This window comes from Acomys minous (assembly GCF_964271855.1).
Source record: "Acomys minous genome assembly, chromosome: 12".
Lineage (NCBI taxonomy): Eukaryota > Metazoa > Chordata > Mammalia > Rodentia > Muridae > Acomys > Acomys minous.
The window spans coordinates 23,079,634-23,099,531 of record NC_140493.1 but is presented as its reverse complement, the minus strand read 5'-3'; the positions used below and the strand labels follow the sequence as shown (position 1 = coordinate 23,099,531).

General features: G+C 52.4%; 1 protein-coding gene across 10 annotated transcripts in view; it reads right to left on the bottom strand.

Moving 5' to 3' along the window:
* Positions 1-108: 108 nt before the first annotated feature.
* The window catches only part of PLA2G6 (phospholipase A2 group VI), a 47,087-nt gene continuing 27,297 nt past the window's right edge, over positions 109-19,898 (bottom strand). For 9 of the 10 annotated variants that reach the window (XM_084751554.1, XM_084751548.1, XM_084751546.1 and 6 more), the window contains 9 exons: positions 17,559-17,723; positions 15,382-15,460; positions 12,922-13,085; positions 11,128-11,278; positions 3,244-3,380; positions 2,765-2,919; positions 1,519-1,686; positions 1,006-1,079; positions 109-772 (listed from right to left, as the gene is read on the bottom strand). In XM_084751554.1, coding sequence (XP_084607680.1) covers positions 628-772; positions 1,006-1,079; positions 1,519-1,686; positions 2,765-2,919; positions 3,244-3,380; positions 11,128-11,278; positions 12,922-13,085; positions 15,382-15,460; positions 17,559-17,723 — 1,238 coding nt within the window. In that variant the 3' untranslated portion in view covers positions 109-627. The remainder of the gene's footprint in view (positions 773-1,005; positions 1,080-1,518; positions 1,687-2,764; positions 2,920-3,243; positions 3,381-11,127; positions 11,279-12,921; positions 13,086-15,381; positions 15,461-17,558; positions 17,724-19,898) is intronic. The other variant, XM_084751547.1, reaches the window with a different exon arrangement.

The window sequence follows — 19,898 nt, the reverse complement described above, 5'->3', positions numbered from 1 at the left end:
CTAGCTCTGCCTACTTTATTGGCCTGTCACATCAGGGCCGAAGGAGAGGTTTTCCTGGTCATGTCTGAGGGAGCAGGGCTGGGGACGGCGCACACTGCACAGGTTAGCTGGAGTCTAAACCTGTTTATTCCACAGCTGAGGTGGCCCTGAGGCCCTCCCCACTCTCCTTGCAGAGAAGAGTCCATGCACAGGATCGACCTTTGGGAGCTGGGAGGGCTCCCAGCATGGGTGGGGAGGCTGGCAGGGCAGAGGGGCAAAGTTGAATAGGGCTGGATTTCACCCGATGATGGGGTGGAACCCCATTTCTCTAGTCCCCAGCTTCAGGAAGTGGGAAGAAGGGGTGGGCTGCAGAGGCCAGGGAACCTGGGAGAAGCCTCCAGGCACCCTGGGCACTTTAGTGTTGATCTCACTGGTATGTGGGGCAGTTGATGGAGTTGTCTGTCACAGTCAGGAAAAGGGGCCTTCAGCCTAGAGTGGCAAAGTGCAGATGGGCATGAGCAGTGCCTGTGGGGGACCCTGTTTGTGCCCTGAGCCCCAGTCCCCAGATGGACGTGGAGCGGCTTGGCCCAGTTTGGTCCTCAGTGTGTGTGGTGGCCTGGCCCACCCCTGCCAGCGGGGCCTGGGGGCTCAGGGCGACAGCAGCAGCCGGACAAGTTTCTGGAACTCTTCCCGGTGCTCATAGATGTACACTTCGGTCTCCCAGAGGGCGTTGACCAGCACTGCATCACTGACCTCGTCCAGCATGATGTCTGTTCCTAGTTGGGGGTTCAGTCTGTCGGGAGAGAGGAGGAGTGGGTCACTCCAGATGTGCAGCCTGTGCAGGAATAAGAGCTTGGGCCGGGGGTGGATGGGGTGGGCTGGGGAACAGAATACCACCCTGAGGCTGGGAAAGCCCCATCGAGGGCTGTGCGTCCCTGTGTCCCTTCAGGCCATGGTGGGGCAAGGACCTCTGTTGGTGAGCTGTGGGTTTTGCCTGGGTGGAGTCAGGCCAGGCCTGAACCTTACCTGAAGTACTGGATGCCAACCATCTCACACCAGGCCCGGGCACGGTCCACAGCCCGCCCATCTGGATCTGTGCACTGGTGGGAAGCAGTCTCTGTAAGGCCAGGCCACAGCACCCTGCTCCCCTCCCTCCGCCATCCCAGGGTCCTAGCCACTCATTAGCAGAGTCACTGCATAAGGCCACCTCTCTGGGCCTCAGTGACTGGCCTGGCTGTGCAGAGTCCATTCAGGATCACTGTGGAGCGGTGAGGGCTGACGAGGGGCCTCCCCCTCCCTCCCTGCTCTACACGCTGTCCATCTGCATTCCCGCCTTTCATACAGCTGTGTGTAGAAAGGCGTCTGCAGTTGGAGAACACCTGAAACCCCCACTGGGGTTCCACTGTGGGACCTAGGCAGCCGGGAGACTGAGTCTGGGCTGTCTCCTGGAGCTGGCTGACAGGGATGGGCATGGATGGCAGTGTGTGGCCATAGGTGGAGACCCTGAGGGAGAGGCTCTGGGGAAGGGTACAAACTCACACAGTCCACAACCATCTTGCCCAGTTCCTTGGCTCCAAAAACAGTCTTGGCCAGTTCCCAAGGGTTGCTGGGACGGAAGACATCTACACAGGTTACAGGCACTTGAGGGGACCTTCCTGTCCCCAGAGAGACGACTATGGAGAGTTTCTTCACTTTGTTGCTCTGGCCCTGTGGTGAGCAGGACAAGAGTAGTCAAAGAGAACTTGCCATGGGTAGGGGTCAGAGGTCACAGAGAGGCCGAGGCTGAGTGCAGGGCTGTGAGGGGCAGAGACAAGGGCTTAGAACAGCAGGCCCAGACTTGAATCCTGGCCTGCCCTGGCAGCTGCTCCCTGGGAGAGCTGGTGTGGCCATCACAGCCACTTCGCAGGACAGCAGATGCCTGCTGGGCCACGTGGCAGAGAGCCGATGCTAAGGCTGAGCTGCGGTGGCCTTTCACTCGCTCCACCAGCTCTTCGATCAATTTGCTAGATGACCTTGATGGAGTCCCCTGCCACTTGGGGACCCCGATTTCTCAGCTATAGGCTCTGACTTAGACCGGATATGTCTGAGAGTGCTTGAACCCACTACCTGGCAAGGGCTGTGCGCTAAGCATGTGGAACTTCTATGACTGTGGAAGCCAGTAGTGCACACCTGGCCAGATGCCTTCCAAGCACTGCACAGCCAACAGCGTCCCGAGTCCCCAGGGCACCCAGACAGGCACTGCCACTAGTTGAAGGTTAGAAAACTGAGGCAAGGTCAGCCTACCCACTGCACTGCTCCACCTTGCTGGTACATGGGCCTTGTTACCCTGCTCTAACAACTTGGGTAAGGGCCACTCACTGTCCTTGGGTCACTGCCTGTGCACGGCCTTGTGCACAGAGGCCTCAGGATAGTTCCAAGCTCAGGAACCTTCCTCAGACCTCAGTCCCCTCACACAGGTCAACCCCCCCTGCCTGTGCACAGTGCTCTCCCAGAACTGACATGCACAGCAGAGCGCTCTGTTTATGGAGTCTCCAAGCAGGATGTACGCTGTGCAAGGCCAGGGCGTGTCCCAGCTGGGTAGCATCAGGGACACAGCCTGTGCTGGCCACTGAGCACAGCCTTCTCTGTCTCGGTGGGGTGGGGCCTCTAAGCCCCCTGGCACAGACCCTGCCCATTAGATAGTCCCAGAGGGAGATATGACTGCTGCGGAGTGCTGAACAGGTGAGAGCACGAATTGTGAGCAATGTGTGGTCATGTCCTAACCACGACCTGAGAGGGCTCTTACCTTGCGGATCATGTCCTGATTGTACTCATGGATTTCAGTCATGGCATCCAGCGTGGGGTTGTTGGCTAACAGCCCGCCATCCAAGAAGCGTCCATTGGGCCGGAAGTAGGTTGGGGCTGCCCCACTGCTCCGGGCTGCCCGCCATACGAGCTGGTCTAGGAGTGGGGAAGGAGGGTGGTTCAATGACGTAAGACCTGTCCCTTCAGATCTCAGGGTGCATAGGGGAATACAGGAAGAAAGGGAACTAGGAAGTCTCTAGAGCCAGGACCCACAAGGCCTTGCTGCTGGGTCTTGTCATCCTGATGAAAGGTTGTTGTGTCACTGTTGACTTCTCTGAGGCCTCACAGGCTCCAGCAACACTTGTCCAGACAGCGCAGTGATGTGGGGGGTGCGGGAAAGGTGCTCAGGGCCTTTGACTCTCCAGCCCCACCAGCCTCAGCTAGCCTTTCCCACCAACACATCAGACACACAGCTCTGACCTGCAGGCTGAGTTAGCGGCTTCAGGTGAATGTTTTGGTTGAAGCGAGGTTCCCGAATGGCCTCTGGGGCATCATAGTTCCGGAAGAGGTGGAGCTCCGCTGGCTGCCGGTCAGACAGTGTCCCTGTCAGCATCACCCTGTAGGAGCAAGGGAGGAGACCTGGCCTACCATCTCCTCAGCAGGCTCATGACTTCGCCTGTTCTGAGTGGGCTGGCCTCACATAGGCATCTCCTGTAGACCTGGGAATTTGGCCAACTTTGTCCTATCTACGGACAGATGTTTTCTTCTGTCCTATAACCCTATTCTGGAAAATTCACCCCAGGAGGTTGCCAGGGCAGGAAACAGACTGCACAGAGCCATCGATGGCAGCATCTGTTAATAAAAGAGCAGGTGACTGGAAACATCAATATCCATCAGCAAAGCAGTAGCCATAAAGCTGGCGTGCCACGTCACTGGGGAGAGACTGAGGAGGCACTGTCCAGGGGGCATGAGTGCCAAGAAGCAGGGCTTGTAAGGAAAGGCAAGGCTGGGGCAGTGCCTTTAGCAAGCTGTCTTATTGAAAACAAAGACTCACCTGAGCAGAGGCCAACCTTGAAGGGCCCCTGGGAACAGTGAGCAGACTGCTGCTCCTGAAAGGCCCCTGGGAACAGTGAGCAGACTGCCGCTCCTGAAAGGCCCCTGGGAACAGTGAGCAGACTGCCGCTCCAGGACGCTGGGGCAGGGCAGGAAGAGTGAGGTTTGCTCCCCACTATGACCTTTGACACCTTTATGTCTTCTTTCTGCCCATTAACAAGTTGCTCCTGTCCCATCCCTGTGCACCCACCCCTGACCATGCTAGACAACTCAGCAGTCAAGAGCACTTACTCTTTTAGAGGACCAGAGTTCAATTTCCATAACACACATGATGGCTCATGATCATCTGTAACTCTAGTCCCAGGGGATCTGACACCTTCTTCTGGCCTCTGCATGCACCAGGTATGTACATAGTGCACATACACACAGAAAGGCAATTGCATACATAAAATAACAACAACAAAAAGAAGGTTCCTCCTAACCCTGTGACACAAAGAGCCTGGGCACAGACCCTTGGAAACTAGCGTGTGCTCAGATCTTGCACAGACCTGGTTCTGTGAACTCCAGCTTCCAACCTATAGAGGAACCTAGCCACTGGCCATCCTGTGAATGTGTGGTTGGATACAGGGTGGGTCTGACTGGAACAGCAGCAGGTGCACATGCTTGGGGAATAATGGGAGTCGAACCTGGGCCCCCTGGGAGAATGGCTAGTGCTCTTTACCACTGAGTCATCCCTTCAGCATAAGAGGAGCTAAAAAGATGGTTCAGTGGGTTAAGAATGCGTCCTGCTTTTACAGAGGGCCCAAGTTTGGTGCTCAGCAACCATGTTAGGCAGTTCATAATTTCCTATAACTCCAGTGCCAGCACATCCATGCTTTTTCTGGCCTCTGAGAGCTTCCCACATACATGGGCAGACAACCACATATACAATGAAAAAAATATTGTTTAAAAGGATAGGGCACCTGACAAGATAGAATAAACAAGAGGGTCAAAGTCCATCAAAGATGAGGGCCTAATGGGAGTCTCTTTCCACATTGGGTTGAGATTCCAAGGGGTTATACTCTCAGGATTAAAAACAGGTCAGAGGCAGCTGGGAGTGGTGGCACATGCCTTTAATCCCAGTAAATCGCTGTGAGTTCGAGGCCAGCCTGGTCTACAAAGCAAGTCCAGGACAGGCAAGGCTACACAGAGAAGCCCTGTCTCAAACAACAACAACAACAACAAAACAAAAAACAAAGTCAGACACAAACATGCCCCTTTGTTTAAAAAACTTACTATTATTTAAAAAATTTTAATGTATATGTGTGCTTTGCCTGTGTCTTTGCGCCATGTGGGCAGTGTCTGCAAAGAACAAAAGAGGGCATCAGATCCCTGATATGGCAGTTATAGATGGTTGTGAGCTGCCATATGTGTTTGGCAAACCAAATCTGGGTCCTCCACAAAACGAGCAAATGCTCTTTAATTCCTGAGCCATCTTCCCAGCCCCAACATGCCCACGCACCTTCCTCGCCCCTGAAGGTTAAGGGGGAAAGAGCCCTGGCATGAAACAAGAAGGGGGAAAATATCCCTAAAAATGTGTATCCCTGATAGCTAGCCTGCCTGTGAATGTCCAGCTTACATTCAGATCTTCAGAAGAAAGTCCTGAAGTTTTCAAGTATCTAGTGAAAGGGGTGGAGATGGTGGCAAGCCAGGGGACAGCACAGAGCCCTCTGCAGGAAGGGCACCCATTCTGAGTCTCAAGGAATCTGATTTTCATGCTGACCAGCAGCACATACGATAAACATAACTAGGGAGGGGCACACAGGACGTCACCATGAGGGCCAAGAATGGAGCTCAGTGGAAGAGCATGCGAGAGTCTAGCACTCCCCAGCCCTTGGAACAACACAACAACACAGAGGAGACCCACTCTGACTCAGGACAGACTAGAGAGACAGCAAAACGCACTACACAGACTGCAGACAGACCACAGTGCTGCTATACTGTGCATAACAGACAGCAAATGCAGGCTTTATGGCATCTTTGTTGTTCTGCAATGCTCGGAGCATACCAAGCAAGCATGCTACCCCTGAGCAGTGACTGTGGCCCAAGCCTCATGATACTGTCCAGGGGATGGAAAGGTACAGGAAATAACCTCAAAGACCAGAGTGCTTTTGGGGTGGTGAATATACACACAACAACATGAACATTTTTTTAAAAAATGAGCATAGATATAAGTAAAATAACAGAGCAAAAGAGAAAATTAGCAGACTGGAGAACAGGTAAGGAGTTAGTCAGACTACACCACACAGATCAAACGGCAGAAAGCTGGGCATAGTGGTGCACACCTTTAATCCCAGCACTTAGGAGGCAGAGGCAGGTGAGTTCCAGGTCAGCCTGGTCTACAGAGTGAATTCCAGCGCAGCCAGAGTTACATAGTGAGACCCTGTCTTAAAACAAAAACAAAAACACAACAACAACAACAAAAAACAGCAACACAAAACAACAAACAAGGAAAAGAAAATTGAAAAAAAAAAGGGTAGAAAATTTGATAAGGGGCTGGCTGGCTAGTTGGCTCAGCAGGTAACAGAGTTTGCTGCCCTGATAAATGAGGTCAATCCTTAGAACCAATGTGGTGGGAGAAGAAAAACAAACCCTAAAGGTTGTCCTCTGACCCCTATAGATTCTTTCCCTCTTAATAAAATAAATAATAAATGTGTTTCTGTTTTTCAGACATGGTTTCTCTGAGTAATAGCCTGGCTGTCCTGGAACTCAATGTGTAGACCAGGTTGGACTCAACTCACAGAGACCCACTGGTTCTGCCTCCTGAGTGCTGGGATTAAAGGAGTGCGACACCTAATTATTAATTGTTTTGTTTTGCAAATTGTGGTTGCTCTCTGTAGCCCTGGCTGTTCTAGAACTCACTTTGTAGACCAGGCTGGCCTCAAACTCAGCAATCTGCCTGCCTCTGCCTCCTGAGTGCTGGGATTAAAGGTGTGTACCAGCATACTTTTCAAAGTAGTTCTTACAAGTCATCATGAGTAGACTAACCAGCCCATCACTATGTGTGTTCATGTGTGGATATGTGTCTGTAAATACATGTGTGTACATGTGCCTATGTGTGAGCGTGTGCCTGTATACATGTGTGCACATGTGACTGTATGTATGTGTACATGTGCGCATGTGTGTGTAAATGCATGTGCCCGTGCATGTGTGTGTGCATACATGTGCCTGTGTGTACTCTTGCATGTATATGTGCATGCCTGTGTTCACATACATGTATGCAGCATTGCATTCTTTTTTCCTCTCCCGACTTCCATCTCTGACCGTGTCTTCCATCTGGAGGGCAGTCTCTGGACTTTCTTTTAGGGAGGTCTGCTGATGGTAAATCTCCTACCAGCAAAATTGTTTAGCAGTAAGTTTGCTTTATGCCTTCATTTGCAAAGTTTTGTTTCACTCTTATTCTTTCTGGCTACCAAATTCTAACATGGTGGTTTTCTGTCTCAAAAAACCAAAAACAACAAACAAACAAACAAACAAACAGATGAAATAAAAAATAGAAATATTAGTCCTGTGGGGCTTTTTGAAAAGACGACTTTAAAGCACAGAACTGTGCCTAGGCATGTACTCAGTTGACAGAGTGCTTGTGTGGTAGATCAGTGCAAAGATCTAGGTGCGACTCTCAGCCCCACCTTAAAACTTTGAAATCCCATATGCTGTAATCTCAGCAGTGGAGACAGGGTCAGGAGTTCGAGGTCATCCTCAGCTATCTGTCAAGGGCAAGGTCACTCTGGGCTACATGAGATGATGCCCCAAGATAAACAAACCAACGCAGAAAGCAAGCCAGTTCTAGACAGGCTGGAGGCGGCACGAGGGCCGGCGGTGTTGAATAGCACTTGCTCTCTGCAGTGTGACCCGACCAGCCAATCTAGGCCTCTTAGGTGAAGCGTTCACAAAAAACACACAGGAAGGAATCCATAGATTTTAGAGATGTGAAGAAGATTCATATTCTAAACTCAAGTTTTCAAACTCTAGGGGAAGAGTGGACTATGAAGCCAAAAGACAGCCAACAAGCAAGCAAGCAAGACAAAGCAACACAGACAAACAGGATGGTGTGTTACCCCAAATCTACCAGCGGCTGAGGTGTGAGTGAGGCTGTCATTGAAACTTGGGTAAGCAGAGGTTAACCATATGAGATCTGCTAGTTAAACCAACCAACTAAACCAGGCTTAGCAGGTTAGTTTAAGTGAATTTATTACTATGCACTAAAAGCCTAAGTGTGGGGCTGGTGAGAGGGCAGCTGGCAAAGGCACTTGCCCTGTGAGCCTGGCAAGCCGAGTCCGATCCCTGGGATCCACGTAAAGGTGGGAGGAGAGCGCCTGCTCTATAAAGGTGCCCTCTGGCCTGCAGGAATGTGCCACAGCATGTGCTTACCCTACACACACACATTCACAGTAAATGAGCGAACAAATGCAAAGCTCTAAATGACTGCTCCGGGTAAGAATGCCTGCCTTCTAACCTGCGGTGTGTGCATGAGAGCGGCAGCCATACGCTCCTATATTTAAATGTTTGGTTCCTGGTTGGTGGACTATTTAGGAAGGACTGGAGGTGTGGTCTTATTGGATGGAGGAGGTGTGTCACTAGGGGTGGCCCTTGAGGCTTCAGAAGGCCATGCCAGGTCCAGTGTCCCACTCTTTCTGCCTGTTGCTCAAGACATGAGTGCTCAGCTGCTGGCTCTAGCACACGCTTACTGGCTTGCCTGCTGCCGTGCTTATCTATGATGGTCACGGACCCTACCCTCTCAGACTGTAAACAAGCCCCAGGACATTAACTAATTAAGCAACTGCTTCCTTTACAAGTTGCCTTGGTCATGGTGTCTCCTCACAGCAAGAGAAGAGAAGCTGGGATGGCCGTGGGGGTGGGGGTGGACTGACTGCTCTCCTCAGTGTTTCCTTTGCGGGGCAGAAACTCTGTCTTTGTGTGGTCGCCTCTGCTGGTTCTCAGGGTAACTTCCTGTGCTGTTGGTGTTCTGTTCTGGAAGGGTGGCCTCTGTGCTCTCTGCTAGAGGAGTCCGTGGTTCAGGCTGGAAGTTAAGGCAGTTCATCCTTCCACAGGTGGATTGCCAGGTTTTCTAGCGCCATTTCTTGACAGGCTACTTTTTTTTACAATATATGTTTTTGCACCCTTGTCAAAAATTAAACAACTTGCTGTTTTGTTTCTGGGTCCTCTTTTCTGTTCCACTGGCCTTCCTGCCAATTTTCACACCAGTACCAGGCTGTCTTTATCACTATGGCCTCACAGTATAATTTGAGGTATTGTTCCACCTCTAGCTGTGTTCCTATTCCCTATACCAGCTTTGGCTATTTGTGGTCTTTTGTGATTTCATAAAACTCTCGTATTGTTTTTTCTAAACCTATGAAATATGATATTGAATTCTGATAGGTATTACAGTAAGTTTGTAAGTTAAGTTTTGTAGTATGGACATTTTCACAAATTAATTCTCCCAATCGAAGAGCCCAGAGTGTCTTTCTACCCACTAGTATTCCCGTGATTTCCCTTTTCAGTACCTTAAGTTTTCATTGTAGAGATCTTTTTCTTTGATAGATATACTTCCGAATACTTGATTTTTTGGAGTTATTCCAAATGGAATATTTTTCCAATTTTCTTCTCTGAATATACTGTTGGTATGCATAAAAGCTGCTATTTTTTAGTTGATTTTGGTTTTTGTTTTATTTTTATTTGGTTTTGGTTTTAGTTTTTCAAGACAGGGTTTCTCTGTGTAGCCTTGGCTGTCCTGGACTCACTTTGTAGACCAGGCTGGCTTTGAACTCACAGAGATCCGCCTGCCTCTGCCTCCCGAGTGCTGGGATTAAAGGCGTGCATCACCACGCCCAGCTTGATTGTGTATCCTACAACCTTACTGTGTTTGTTAGGTCCAAGAGTTCTCTTTCCAGTAGATTCAATAGGGTCCTTTAAGTAAGGAATTGTGGCTGGGTGCTATGGCGCACACCTGTAACCCCAGCACTAGGGAGGCAGAGGCAGAGAGATCTCTGTGAGTTCGAGGCCAGCCTGGTCTACAGACTTAGTTCCAGGACAGCCAGGGCTATGTAGAGAAACCATGTCTCAAAAAAGAAAGAAAGAAAGAAAGAAAGAAAGAAAGAAAGAAAGAAAGAAAGAAAGAAAGAAAAAGAATTGTGTTGTCTGTAAGACTTCTTCCCTTCCTGTGGTTTCCCTTTTAGCTTGTCCACTTGCTGTAGCTAGGCCTCTGAGCGCCGTATCCACTAAGAGGGGACGTGCTCATCTTGCTCCTGACTTTAGAGGATGATGAAAGGAGGCTTAACTACAGATAAACAACTAGACTTGGAAAAGAAACAGCCATGTTCAACAGAGCAACCCAGCAAATCCTCAAAATTAATACAGGGAAGGAAAAGAAATATCAGTAATCCAGAAAGGCAGAACACCACCAGAAAAACCTAAAGGAAACAGCAAAGTCCCTTTCTATAAAAACTTTAGATATAGCTGGGCGTGATGGCACCTGGGCTACACAGAGTAACCCTGATTCAAAAAACAAAAACACAAACAAAAAACAAGAACCGACTATACGTTGTCACCAAGAACCACACTTAGCCAGGAGAGACACTCAAACTGAATATTACAGGGTAGAAAACAAACTGCTAAGAGAGCGGAAATGTAAACAAGCTGATGCTTACTCTCTCAGGATCGACTTCACACCAGAACCAATCAGACGTGAGAAAAAGGGACACCACGCATTAATAAAAGGAACAGTTCATCACAAGGATACAATTCTAAGTACTTACGTGCCAGATAGTAAAGCCCCCAATTTCTTAAAACAAATACTAAAAGACATAAAAGACCACATAGGTCCTGAAATGGTAACAGCAAGGGGCTTCAATGTTCCACTCTCATACTTAGATGGAGCTTCTGAACTTAAACCAAGTAACAATACACTATGTGTCCATCAGAGATGCCTGATTCTGGCCGTGGCGGAATGTGGACCATGCTGCAAAGCAGAATCAGCCACCGGCTGGAGGTGACCAGCTGACAGGGTGGCCAGGCACGTGCATCCCTCTTACACAGGAGGGCTAGAAGCTCAAGGCTGGATAAACTGGGTAAGCCAGGACTCACAAGGGCAAAGGGCTAAAACCTGAGAATTAATAGTTGGAAGAAATCTGGACCTCAGCTCTCTCCGGGGAGCCCAGATTTACGTCTTCTCTTTCCTCCAGCCCCAGTGGTTCTGAGCATGTGACCAGGATGGGTGGGGTGCTGTCCTGCACCCTAGATTTGGGCAGAGCAGGAAGAGGGAACACGGCTTACTTGGGTTTTTTGACATCTGTCATCTTGGTGTGCTCCCCAAACTCTCGCTTCAGGAACTCCTCCAGGGGCCCAGACTCATAGGGCCGTGAGCCCCGGAACACCTCGTCCTTCATACGGAAGTACACGCCACGCATATAAGCCATGGACTTACCTAAGAAGAAGAGATGAGGCTGGAGAGACGCTGAGGGGTGTGTGTGTGTGTGTGTGTGTGTGTGTGTGTGTGTGTGTGTGTGTGTGTGTGTGTGTGTGTGTGTGTAGGGGGCAGGGCCTAGGGATGACATCATGCTGAGCACCTGCTTTGGTGGGCAGGTAACTAGCAGGAGGGGTGGAGGAAGGGATGCATCTGCAAAAGGCCCGAGGAACACAAACTTCCAGGCCTTTCTATGAAAGCTTCCCAGATAGGCAGAAAGCCCCCTTTTTAGGGTTTTCTATCTAATTTTGTATTACTAAAAAGGGGCCTTAAAGATATAAAATTTTACAAAAGTGGGTTCCCATCTCCTTGCCATAGTAAAAGAAGAACAGCACTGTTCTCTGAGCCTGCAGACCAGGCAGGCCAGGGGTAGAGAGATGCCCAGCCATCTCAGAAGTTCCTTAGAGCCCAGGGCATGCAAGCAGAGGGGCCTGCTGAAGCAGGACTTGTGTCTGTCTGAGGCTGAACTTGACAGCGTTTCACTCCCCTGCCACAGTTCTTCCAGTCTGAAAAAGGGCTAGGACGTCTGCCCACTCTGCAGGAAGCAGACCCTGTACCCTGTGGGCAGAGCAGGAGAGCACAAGAGAGCTGGGCTGACTCCTTGGAGCCAGCGCTGGCTCTGGCCTGATGTTCTCTGGGCCTCAGATCCCCTGTGTGCTTACCCTGCAGAAGTATCATCACGCAGAAGAAGCATGTGGCAGCAGATCACTCACTGCTGATGACCAAACTCTCTGCAGCTCTCAATGGGGTAGAAGACTTTTCCAGAGCCCCACAAGAATTAGCCCCCAACAGCTCCCTGGGCTAGCTGTGCCCATGCTCCTAAAACCCTGAGACTGACCCAGTGGCTTCATCCCGGGTCCCAGCAGCCTGTACCCATATCTCATTAGGAGCTGTCTGAAGTTTAGACTGAGCTCTGCATCCTCAGACCCAGAGCCACGAGCTCTCATGGTGCCTACACTTAGGGTGGGGGAGGTGTCCTCCTGTGGTGCCTCCAAGGCTTTGGGCTACCAGGATCAAACAGGTACTTTAGAAAACACAGAATCTGGCCAACAGCCAGGCAAGAGATGCCTCTTGGGGAGGTGCAAACCAGGGACAAGGCCTATCGGGATGCAGCTGCGCCCTACTCTAGAACTGTCCCACCAGCTGGCAACACACAGCTCAGTCACCCCCAGAGAGGCCAGGCCACCTGAAGGGCAATGCTGGCCCCATGTGCAGCCTCCAGGTAGCCAGATGCCTGCACTTCTGCAAAGCTATGTGGAAGAGGAAGGTCAAGTGGCCCGTGAGGTGACAGACTGAGAGTCTGGGGAATACTCTGGCCATGTGTGCCATGTGGTCCTGGCACACTTCCCTAGCCAGGTCCTTGGCTGCCTGTGCAGCCACTTGTTACCACAAAAATGCTCATTCCAGCCACCAAAGGCGTTTCTATTGGCAGCAGCTGACAGGCTCCATGGTTCTGTCTTGTGGGAGGGCAGTGTAGAGGTGGATGAAGATCCCCCAATATGTAACACCCTCCTACCCTCCTCCTAAACTAGCCCTGTACTCTGCCCTGTCAGGGCAGTTGGCCAGCCGTGCCCACCCCACCCTGCCCCAGAGTCTGTACTCACTGTGCAGGATGGCCAGGGCCAGGATGCCCCCTGTGCTGGTTCCTGCCACCCAGTCGAAGAGGTCCTTGGTGGCCACACCGGAGGCCTTCTCTATGGCGATGAGTAGCTGGATGATGACCAGGCCTTTCACGCCCCCTCCGTCCAGGCAGAGCAGGTGATCGTTGCTACGGTGAGGACAGCAGTGGGCAGGAGGATCTCGTGATGGCTCTCTCAGCTGGTGTCCCCGAGCTTGTGTGCAGCAGGGGACACATGAACAAAGCAACACGCATGCATGGAACCTACTTGCTACTGGGTACAGAACCAGGTGAGGGTAGGAAGGACGTGAGAAGGGTAGAAAGCCAAGTGGAGAGCAGCGTAGGGAGCGGGGCGGAGCGTGATGAGTGGGGTGGGAGAGATGTGAGGTGAGGGCAGGGTGAGGAGTAGGGTCAGGGCTTCTGTGACACACGCGCCTGACCTAAGTGAGGTCTGTTAGAAGTAAACAGGGGAGGCGGGGAGGGCTGGTTCCCTCCAGCAGGCTCAAGGGAGGAGCAGGGAAGGAGGTGGGTGGGAGGGAGGGAGGGAGGGGAGCCCGTGCCTGGACCTGGGGAAGGGTAGCTAGCATTAGCTACTTCCTTGGCACAAGCCCCTCTGAGGGGGCTGCTCCCTGATCTTATGATTATCTGGGAAAGAGGTCCAGGAGTTAGGAGAATTGCTTAAAGTTACATGCTTGGCTTCTGAGCTGCACACTCTAGCGGGTTTGTCCAACTGGTAGCCGGTGAGATGCATGTGGCTGAGGCCAGCTATAAGTGCAATCATAAACTGGCTTAAGGCATAAGAGAGAGTGTGTGTGTTGTGTATTGTTATAACACAATTACATGGTTCCTGTGTACAACCTCTGTAGATGACAATGTCGTGTCTCAATGTTAAAAGGTTGTACACTCTTGTTAGAGCCTGCCCAGCCCAGCCTAGTCCCAAAGATGGCAGAAAATGCAAGATGGCAGGCCTCCGTAGCCACGCCCTGGGGATGCTTGTAGGTTACACTCAACCCTTCTTTCTAGGCTCATTTTTCTCTCTCAGTTTGATGATTTTGTTGCTTTTGGTTCTATGAGACAAGGGTCTCACACTAGCTCAGGCTGGCCTTCAATTCACAATCCTCCTTCCTCAGTCTCCAGAGCACAGATATGTGCCACCATGCCTGGCTTCTTCTGAGCACGAATCACTGCCTGCAAGCACCCAAATGTGACTATTGGATTCAGCTGTCAGCCTGACACAACTGAGAGTCACCTGAGAGGAGGCTCCAAGAGGGACTGTCTACACTGGGTTAGCCTATTCAAATCTGTAGGGGAGGAAGAACCCAGCCCACTGTGGGCAGCACCATTCCCTATGCACCATTCCCAGCACTTGTATAGGGACCTGAACTTGATACAAGTGGAGAAGTCAAGCTGAGCACAAACAAGCAAGCGAGCACATGTGCTCTGATTTCTCTCTGCTCTTGAATGTGGATGTGATTTGACTACTTGTTTGAAGTTCCTGCCTTGACTCCTTGCAGTGATGGACTGGAATTATACAATGAAACAAGGTCCTTTCTCCCTAAAGCAGAAATGGAACTAGGCTACCCACCCAGTGCCAGCAGGATTAGCTAAAACAGCTGCCCTAGCACCTAACAACCTTGTGGTCCTGCAACCCTCTGAGGCAACATTCAATGGTGGTGGGGCCTAGGAATCGGGATCCCAACAGGAACATTAATACCAGGCTGGGAGTGGGTCCTGACCACTAGTACTGCAAGAGAACTCTCTCCCAGTTCCAGTAACTCTGGTTCACAGCCTAACTCACATATGCATATCTCCTGACTTTGGTTCTTTTTTTTTTTTCCTACAAATTGTAACACTGTGTCCAAAGCAGAGACAGATCAAGAGGTTCACCTATCTTTTCCAAAGTCATAAACATATACATGCAAATTATATATTATATAGCAGCATATGTCTTAATGCAGGCATGGGTTGGTCCCAGAGCACAAGATTTACAGTTGGGGGTTTCCCCTGATGGAAGGACTCCAGTCTCTATCACTCTGTTCTACCCCCCAGGGCACCCCCTACCCAGGGCACCCCATCTGAGGAGCAGTGGATGTGTGGGGAGGAAGGCAGGTAGGGAAGCCAGCAGAGAGGGAAGCAGATGCAGGATCTCTCACTACAAGGGGGTCAGGCTACCTTCTCCCCATAAATCATTAAGTTAAGGAAAAAGACAACAGGACTATGCTACCATGGGCCTAAGCTCAACTCAGCTGTGTGGCCCTGTGCAGGTCTCTGGAGGGGACATCGTCTGTCATTAAGGAGCTGCCACAGGCTCCAAAGAGTTGGTGCCCGCCATGGCTGTGCAGCCAGGAGAGTACCTCCCAGCACACTGTGGGGATGAGGAATAAGTCCACTGAGGGCACCACTAGAGGTTTCACGTACATACCAACCTGGCCCTCGCTCCACTTACGTTCGCTTCTCATCCCTCATGGAGCTCAGGATGAACGGTGGCTTCCGGGCTCGGGAGATGGGCATGAGGTCCTGAAGCTCTGCGGGGACAGGCAGGACACTCTGGGGCCAGCAGCTCTCTCCTCTGAGACCTCATGGGTCTCTAGAGCAAACAGCACTGCGCTCCAGCCTGCTGTGCATCTCCTCATGGCTGAACCCACATTTCACTGCCCCCCCATCTCCTCCCACCCCAGGAGAAGGCTGAGCTGGATGTCACAGGCCTGCTAGGCCAAGGTGAGCTGAGGTGAGGGGGAGCCCACTGCTTTGGGAAGGGCTCCCGACCTGTCCAGCTAGCTCCAAAACATTCTTAGATCCCCTCCTACAACCCTGCTTGACCTCCCAGCTGTGTCCTGTGGTTTGTCGGAGAGGATGCTGCTAACAGTCACCACATATGCCTTAACCACAGTCCTTCAGCCAAAGGGCTTTATTACTGAGGACGCTACCCAGGGCTAAAATCCACGAATGAAGGGAAACATCCCAGTCATCCCTCAGACCACCCTTGTCCTTGTCCCAGGTCTAGAAATGTCCTCCATGCCTCTGGGCTCAGATCCACCCATCTGCTCCCTCTAGTCTAGTCTTCCTCTGTGTACTACCCATGTTGCCCCCCCTCCCCGCCCCCGCACCCCCACATCTAACCCCCGCATGACTGGGTTGATAGCTACTGTGAAGGGAGCCTAGAGGCAGCAAGGCAAGTGGGTGCCAGCAGGGCCCTCTCAGCAGGCACGTGCCACAGAGCAGGCTAGGGTCACATGCAGGGAACTGACTAGCAAGGCAGCAGATGGTGCCCAGGGACAGGGTGTAGGGAGGGTGCCTGTGCCTGGGTGTGCAGCTTGGGCGGGGGGAGGACTAGAGGGGCTGGAGTGAGGCAAGGCAGGCTCAGCAGCTTCTTTAGGCCCAGGCATTACCCATTCACCGCTGCCCCCCAGGCCCACCATCCAGCCTGGTTTGAGTGACTGCCTGCCTGTAAAATGGAGAGAGAAAGATGGGTTGCTCAGGGACTTCGGCTTCTCTGCTCTCAGGCCTGGCTAGGGTGACTTGGCAGGGCTAGCTTGGGGTCTCTACTGCAGCAGTTAGAGAAGTCTGGCTGGTTAAGACTCATTTCTGTTTAAGGACTCTCACTCTCAAGCAACCCAGGTCCCTGGGTGGACCAGGACATAGAAGACCTTCAACAGGGTCCTCTTCTACTCTGAAACTGTCCTCTAAGGGCAGCAGTGACACACAGGGGCAAATGGTGGCTACTTAGCTACCTCAAAAGCCTGTGGCTGCTAAGCACAGGGGCACATGCCTGTAATCCCAGCACTCGGGGAGGCAGAGGCAAGTGTAGTTCAGTAAGTTCAAGGATGGCCTGGCCTACAAAGTGAGTCCAGAACAGCCAAGACTACACAGAGAAACCCTGTCTCAAAACAAAAACAAAAAAGTGCCAGGTGTGGTGGCACACACCTTTAATCCCAGCATTTGGGAGGCAGAGACAGGCCAAGTGCTGTGAGTGTGAGACCAACCTGGTCTACAAAGCGAGTCCAGGACAGCCAAGGCTGCACAGAGAAACCTTGTCTCGAAGAAGAAGAAAAGAAGAAGAAGAAGAAGAAGAAGAAGAAGAAGAAGAAGAAGAAGAAGAAGAAGAGAAGAGGAGGAGGAGGAGGAGGAGGAAGGAGGAGGAGGAGGAGGAGGAGAAGAAGAAGAAGAAGAAGAAGAAGAAGAAGAAGAAGAAGAAGAAGAAGAAGAAGAAGAAGAAGAAAAACACCACAAAAAAACCTCCAAACAAACAACAACAAAAACCTAAACCAAACAAAAACAAAAAGTGCCTGTAGGTAACCAAAGGAGCCAGCAGGGGGCAGATCAAGTCTCGTGTTAGACAGATTCAAACAATGAGAAGAGTTGAAACCAGGTGGCCCAGGAGCAGCCCTCACCATCCACCCTTCCCTCCCAGGGAAGCAGAGGCTGTGACAGTGCCCACCTGAGAGGTACCGTGGGAAATGGCCACCCTGAGCCCACGCCCAGGGCATTCACTCAGGGATGGACCATGGGACCTGGTAGGCATCTAGGATCTGTGGGGCTTTGTTGCCTACACTGGCTAATAAGGCTTGGCTCTCCTCCCAGGGCCCAGACACAGTTGGGGAGGGAGGGAAAGCAGTGTCCTACCTAGGTTGTTTAAGCTGATCTCTGGGGGCTGAGCTCTATCCAGGGGGAAGTAGGGGTGAGGTGTTGCTTCAGAGCTCTGGTCCATGGGGACCCCTCGAATGAGTGGAAAGCGGTAGTCGGCCCCCACAGTTTTCAGCAGAGTCAGAAGTGTCTTCCTGATAAGCACTTGTCAGGGTTCGGGAAGGAGAGACAGCAGAGGGTAGACATGGTGTCAGTAGCAGATGAGACCCCTCCTTGTACACAGCCCCATCTAGCAGGTGGCCTGGCTGTGTGGGGTAACTACCCTGATTGGCATGTTGACTGGTCAGCTACACCAAAGTAGGCTCCTGGCACCAGGGAAGGGGCTGGGAGGACAGTGGTTCAGGCAAGAGGAGGCCAGAGTCGCAGGCCTAGTTACTGTAGGGAGCCTGTCCTTCCGTCTACACCAGCTGTGGTGCAAAGCTCCTAACTCCATGGTCAGAGTTCTCAAAATAACAAAGGCTGTCCCTTCCAGAGGCCCAGAGGGATGAGCCAGCCAATGGCACCAATCCCACTGAACAAAGGAGACCAGGGAAAAGATGCCATGGCTAGCAGCAGCATATTTGCCTGCTTCTACCTTGGGGTCCGTGTCTTTTCTGTAGGGTTGGCTCTGAACCCAGGGCTGCCACAACTGGAAAGGAGAGAAGGGAGGGGAAGGGAGGAGATGGAGAGGGAGGAGATGGAGAGGGAGGAGATGGAGAGGCAGGAGATGGAGAAGGAGGAGATGGAGAGGGAGGAGATGGAGAGGAGGAGATGGAGAGGGAGGAGATGGAGAGGGAGGAGATGGAGAGGGAGGAGATGGAGAGGGAGGAGATGGAGAGGAGGAGATGGAGAGGGAGGAGATGGAGAGGGAGGAGATGGAGAGGGAGGAGATGGAGAGGGAGGAGATGGAGAGGGAGGAGATGGAGAGGGAGGAGATGGAGAGGGAGGAGATGGAGAGGGAGGAGATGGAGAGGGAGGAGAGGGAGAGGGAGGAGATGGAGAGGGAGGAGATGGAGAGGGAGGAGATGGAGAGGGAGGAGAGGGAGAGGGAGGAGATGGAGAGGGAGGAGATGGAGAGGGAGGAGATGGAGAGGCAGGAGATGGAGAGGGAGGAGATGGAGAGGCAGGAGATGGAGAGGGAGGAGAGGGAGAGGGAGGAGATGGAGAGGGAGGAGATGGAGAGGGAGGAGATGGAGAGGAGGGATGGAGAGGGAGGAGATGGAGAGGGAGGAGATGGAGAAGGAGGAGATGGAGAGGGAGGAGATGGAGAGGGAGGAGATGGAGAAGGAGGAGATGGAGAGGGAGGAGATGGAGAGGCAGGAGATGGAGAGGGAGGAGAGGGAGAGGGAGGAGATGGAGAGGGAGGAGATGGAGAGGGAGGAGATGGAGAGGGAGGAGATGGAGAGGGAGGAGAGGGAGAGGGAGGAGATGGAGAGGGAGGAGATGGAGAGGGAGGAGATGGAGAGGGAGGAGATGGAGAGGCAGGAGATGGAGAGGGAGGAGATGGAGAGGGAGGAGAGGGAGAGGCAGGAGATGGAGAGGGAGGAGATGGAGAGGGAGGAGATGGAGAGGGAGGAGATGGAGAGGGAGGAGATGGAGAGGGAGGAGAGGGAGAGGGAGGAGATGGAGAGGGAGGAGATGGAGAGGGAGGAGAGGGAGAGGGAGGAGATGGAGAGGGAGGAGGGAGAGGGAGGAGATGGAGAGGGAGGAGATGGAGAGGGAGGAGAGGGAGAGGGAGGAGATGGAGAGGGAGGAGAGGGAGAGGAGGAGATGGAGAGGGAGGAGATGGAGAGGGAGGAGATGGAGGAGGCAGGAGATGGAGAGGCAGGAGATGGAGAGGCAGGAGATGGAGAGGGAGGAGAGGGAGAGGGAGGAGAGGGAGAGGAGGAGATGGAGAGGGAGGAGATGGAGAGGCAGGAGATGGAGAGGGAGGAGATGGAGAGGCAGGAGATGGAGAGGGAGGAGAGGGAGAGGGAGGAGATGGAGAGGGAGGAGATGGAGAGGGAGGAGAGGGAGAGGGAGGAGATGGAGAGGGAGGAGATGGAGAGGGAGGAGATGGAGAGGGAGGAGAGGGAGAGGCAGGAGATGGAGAGGGAGGAGATGGAGGAGGGAGGAGAGGGAGAGGGAGGAGAGGGAGAGGCAGGAGATGGAGAGGGAGGAGATGGAGAGGGAGGAGAGGGAGAGGCAGGAGATGGAGAGGCAGGAGATGGAGAGGGAGGAGATGGAGAGGGGGAGGAGATGGAGAGGCAGGAGATGGAGAGGAGGGAGATGGAGAGGGAGGAGAGGGAGAGGCAGGAGATGGCGAGGGAGGAGCTGGGAGAGGGAGGAGAGGGAGAGGGG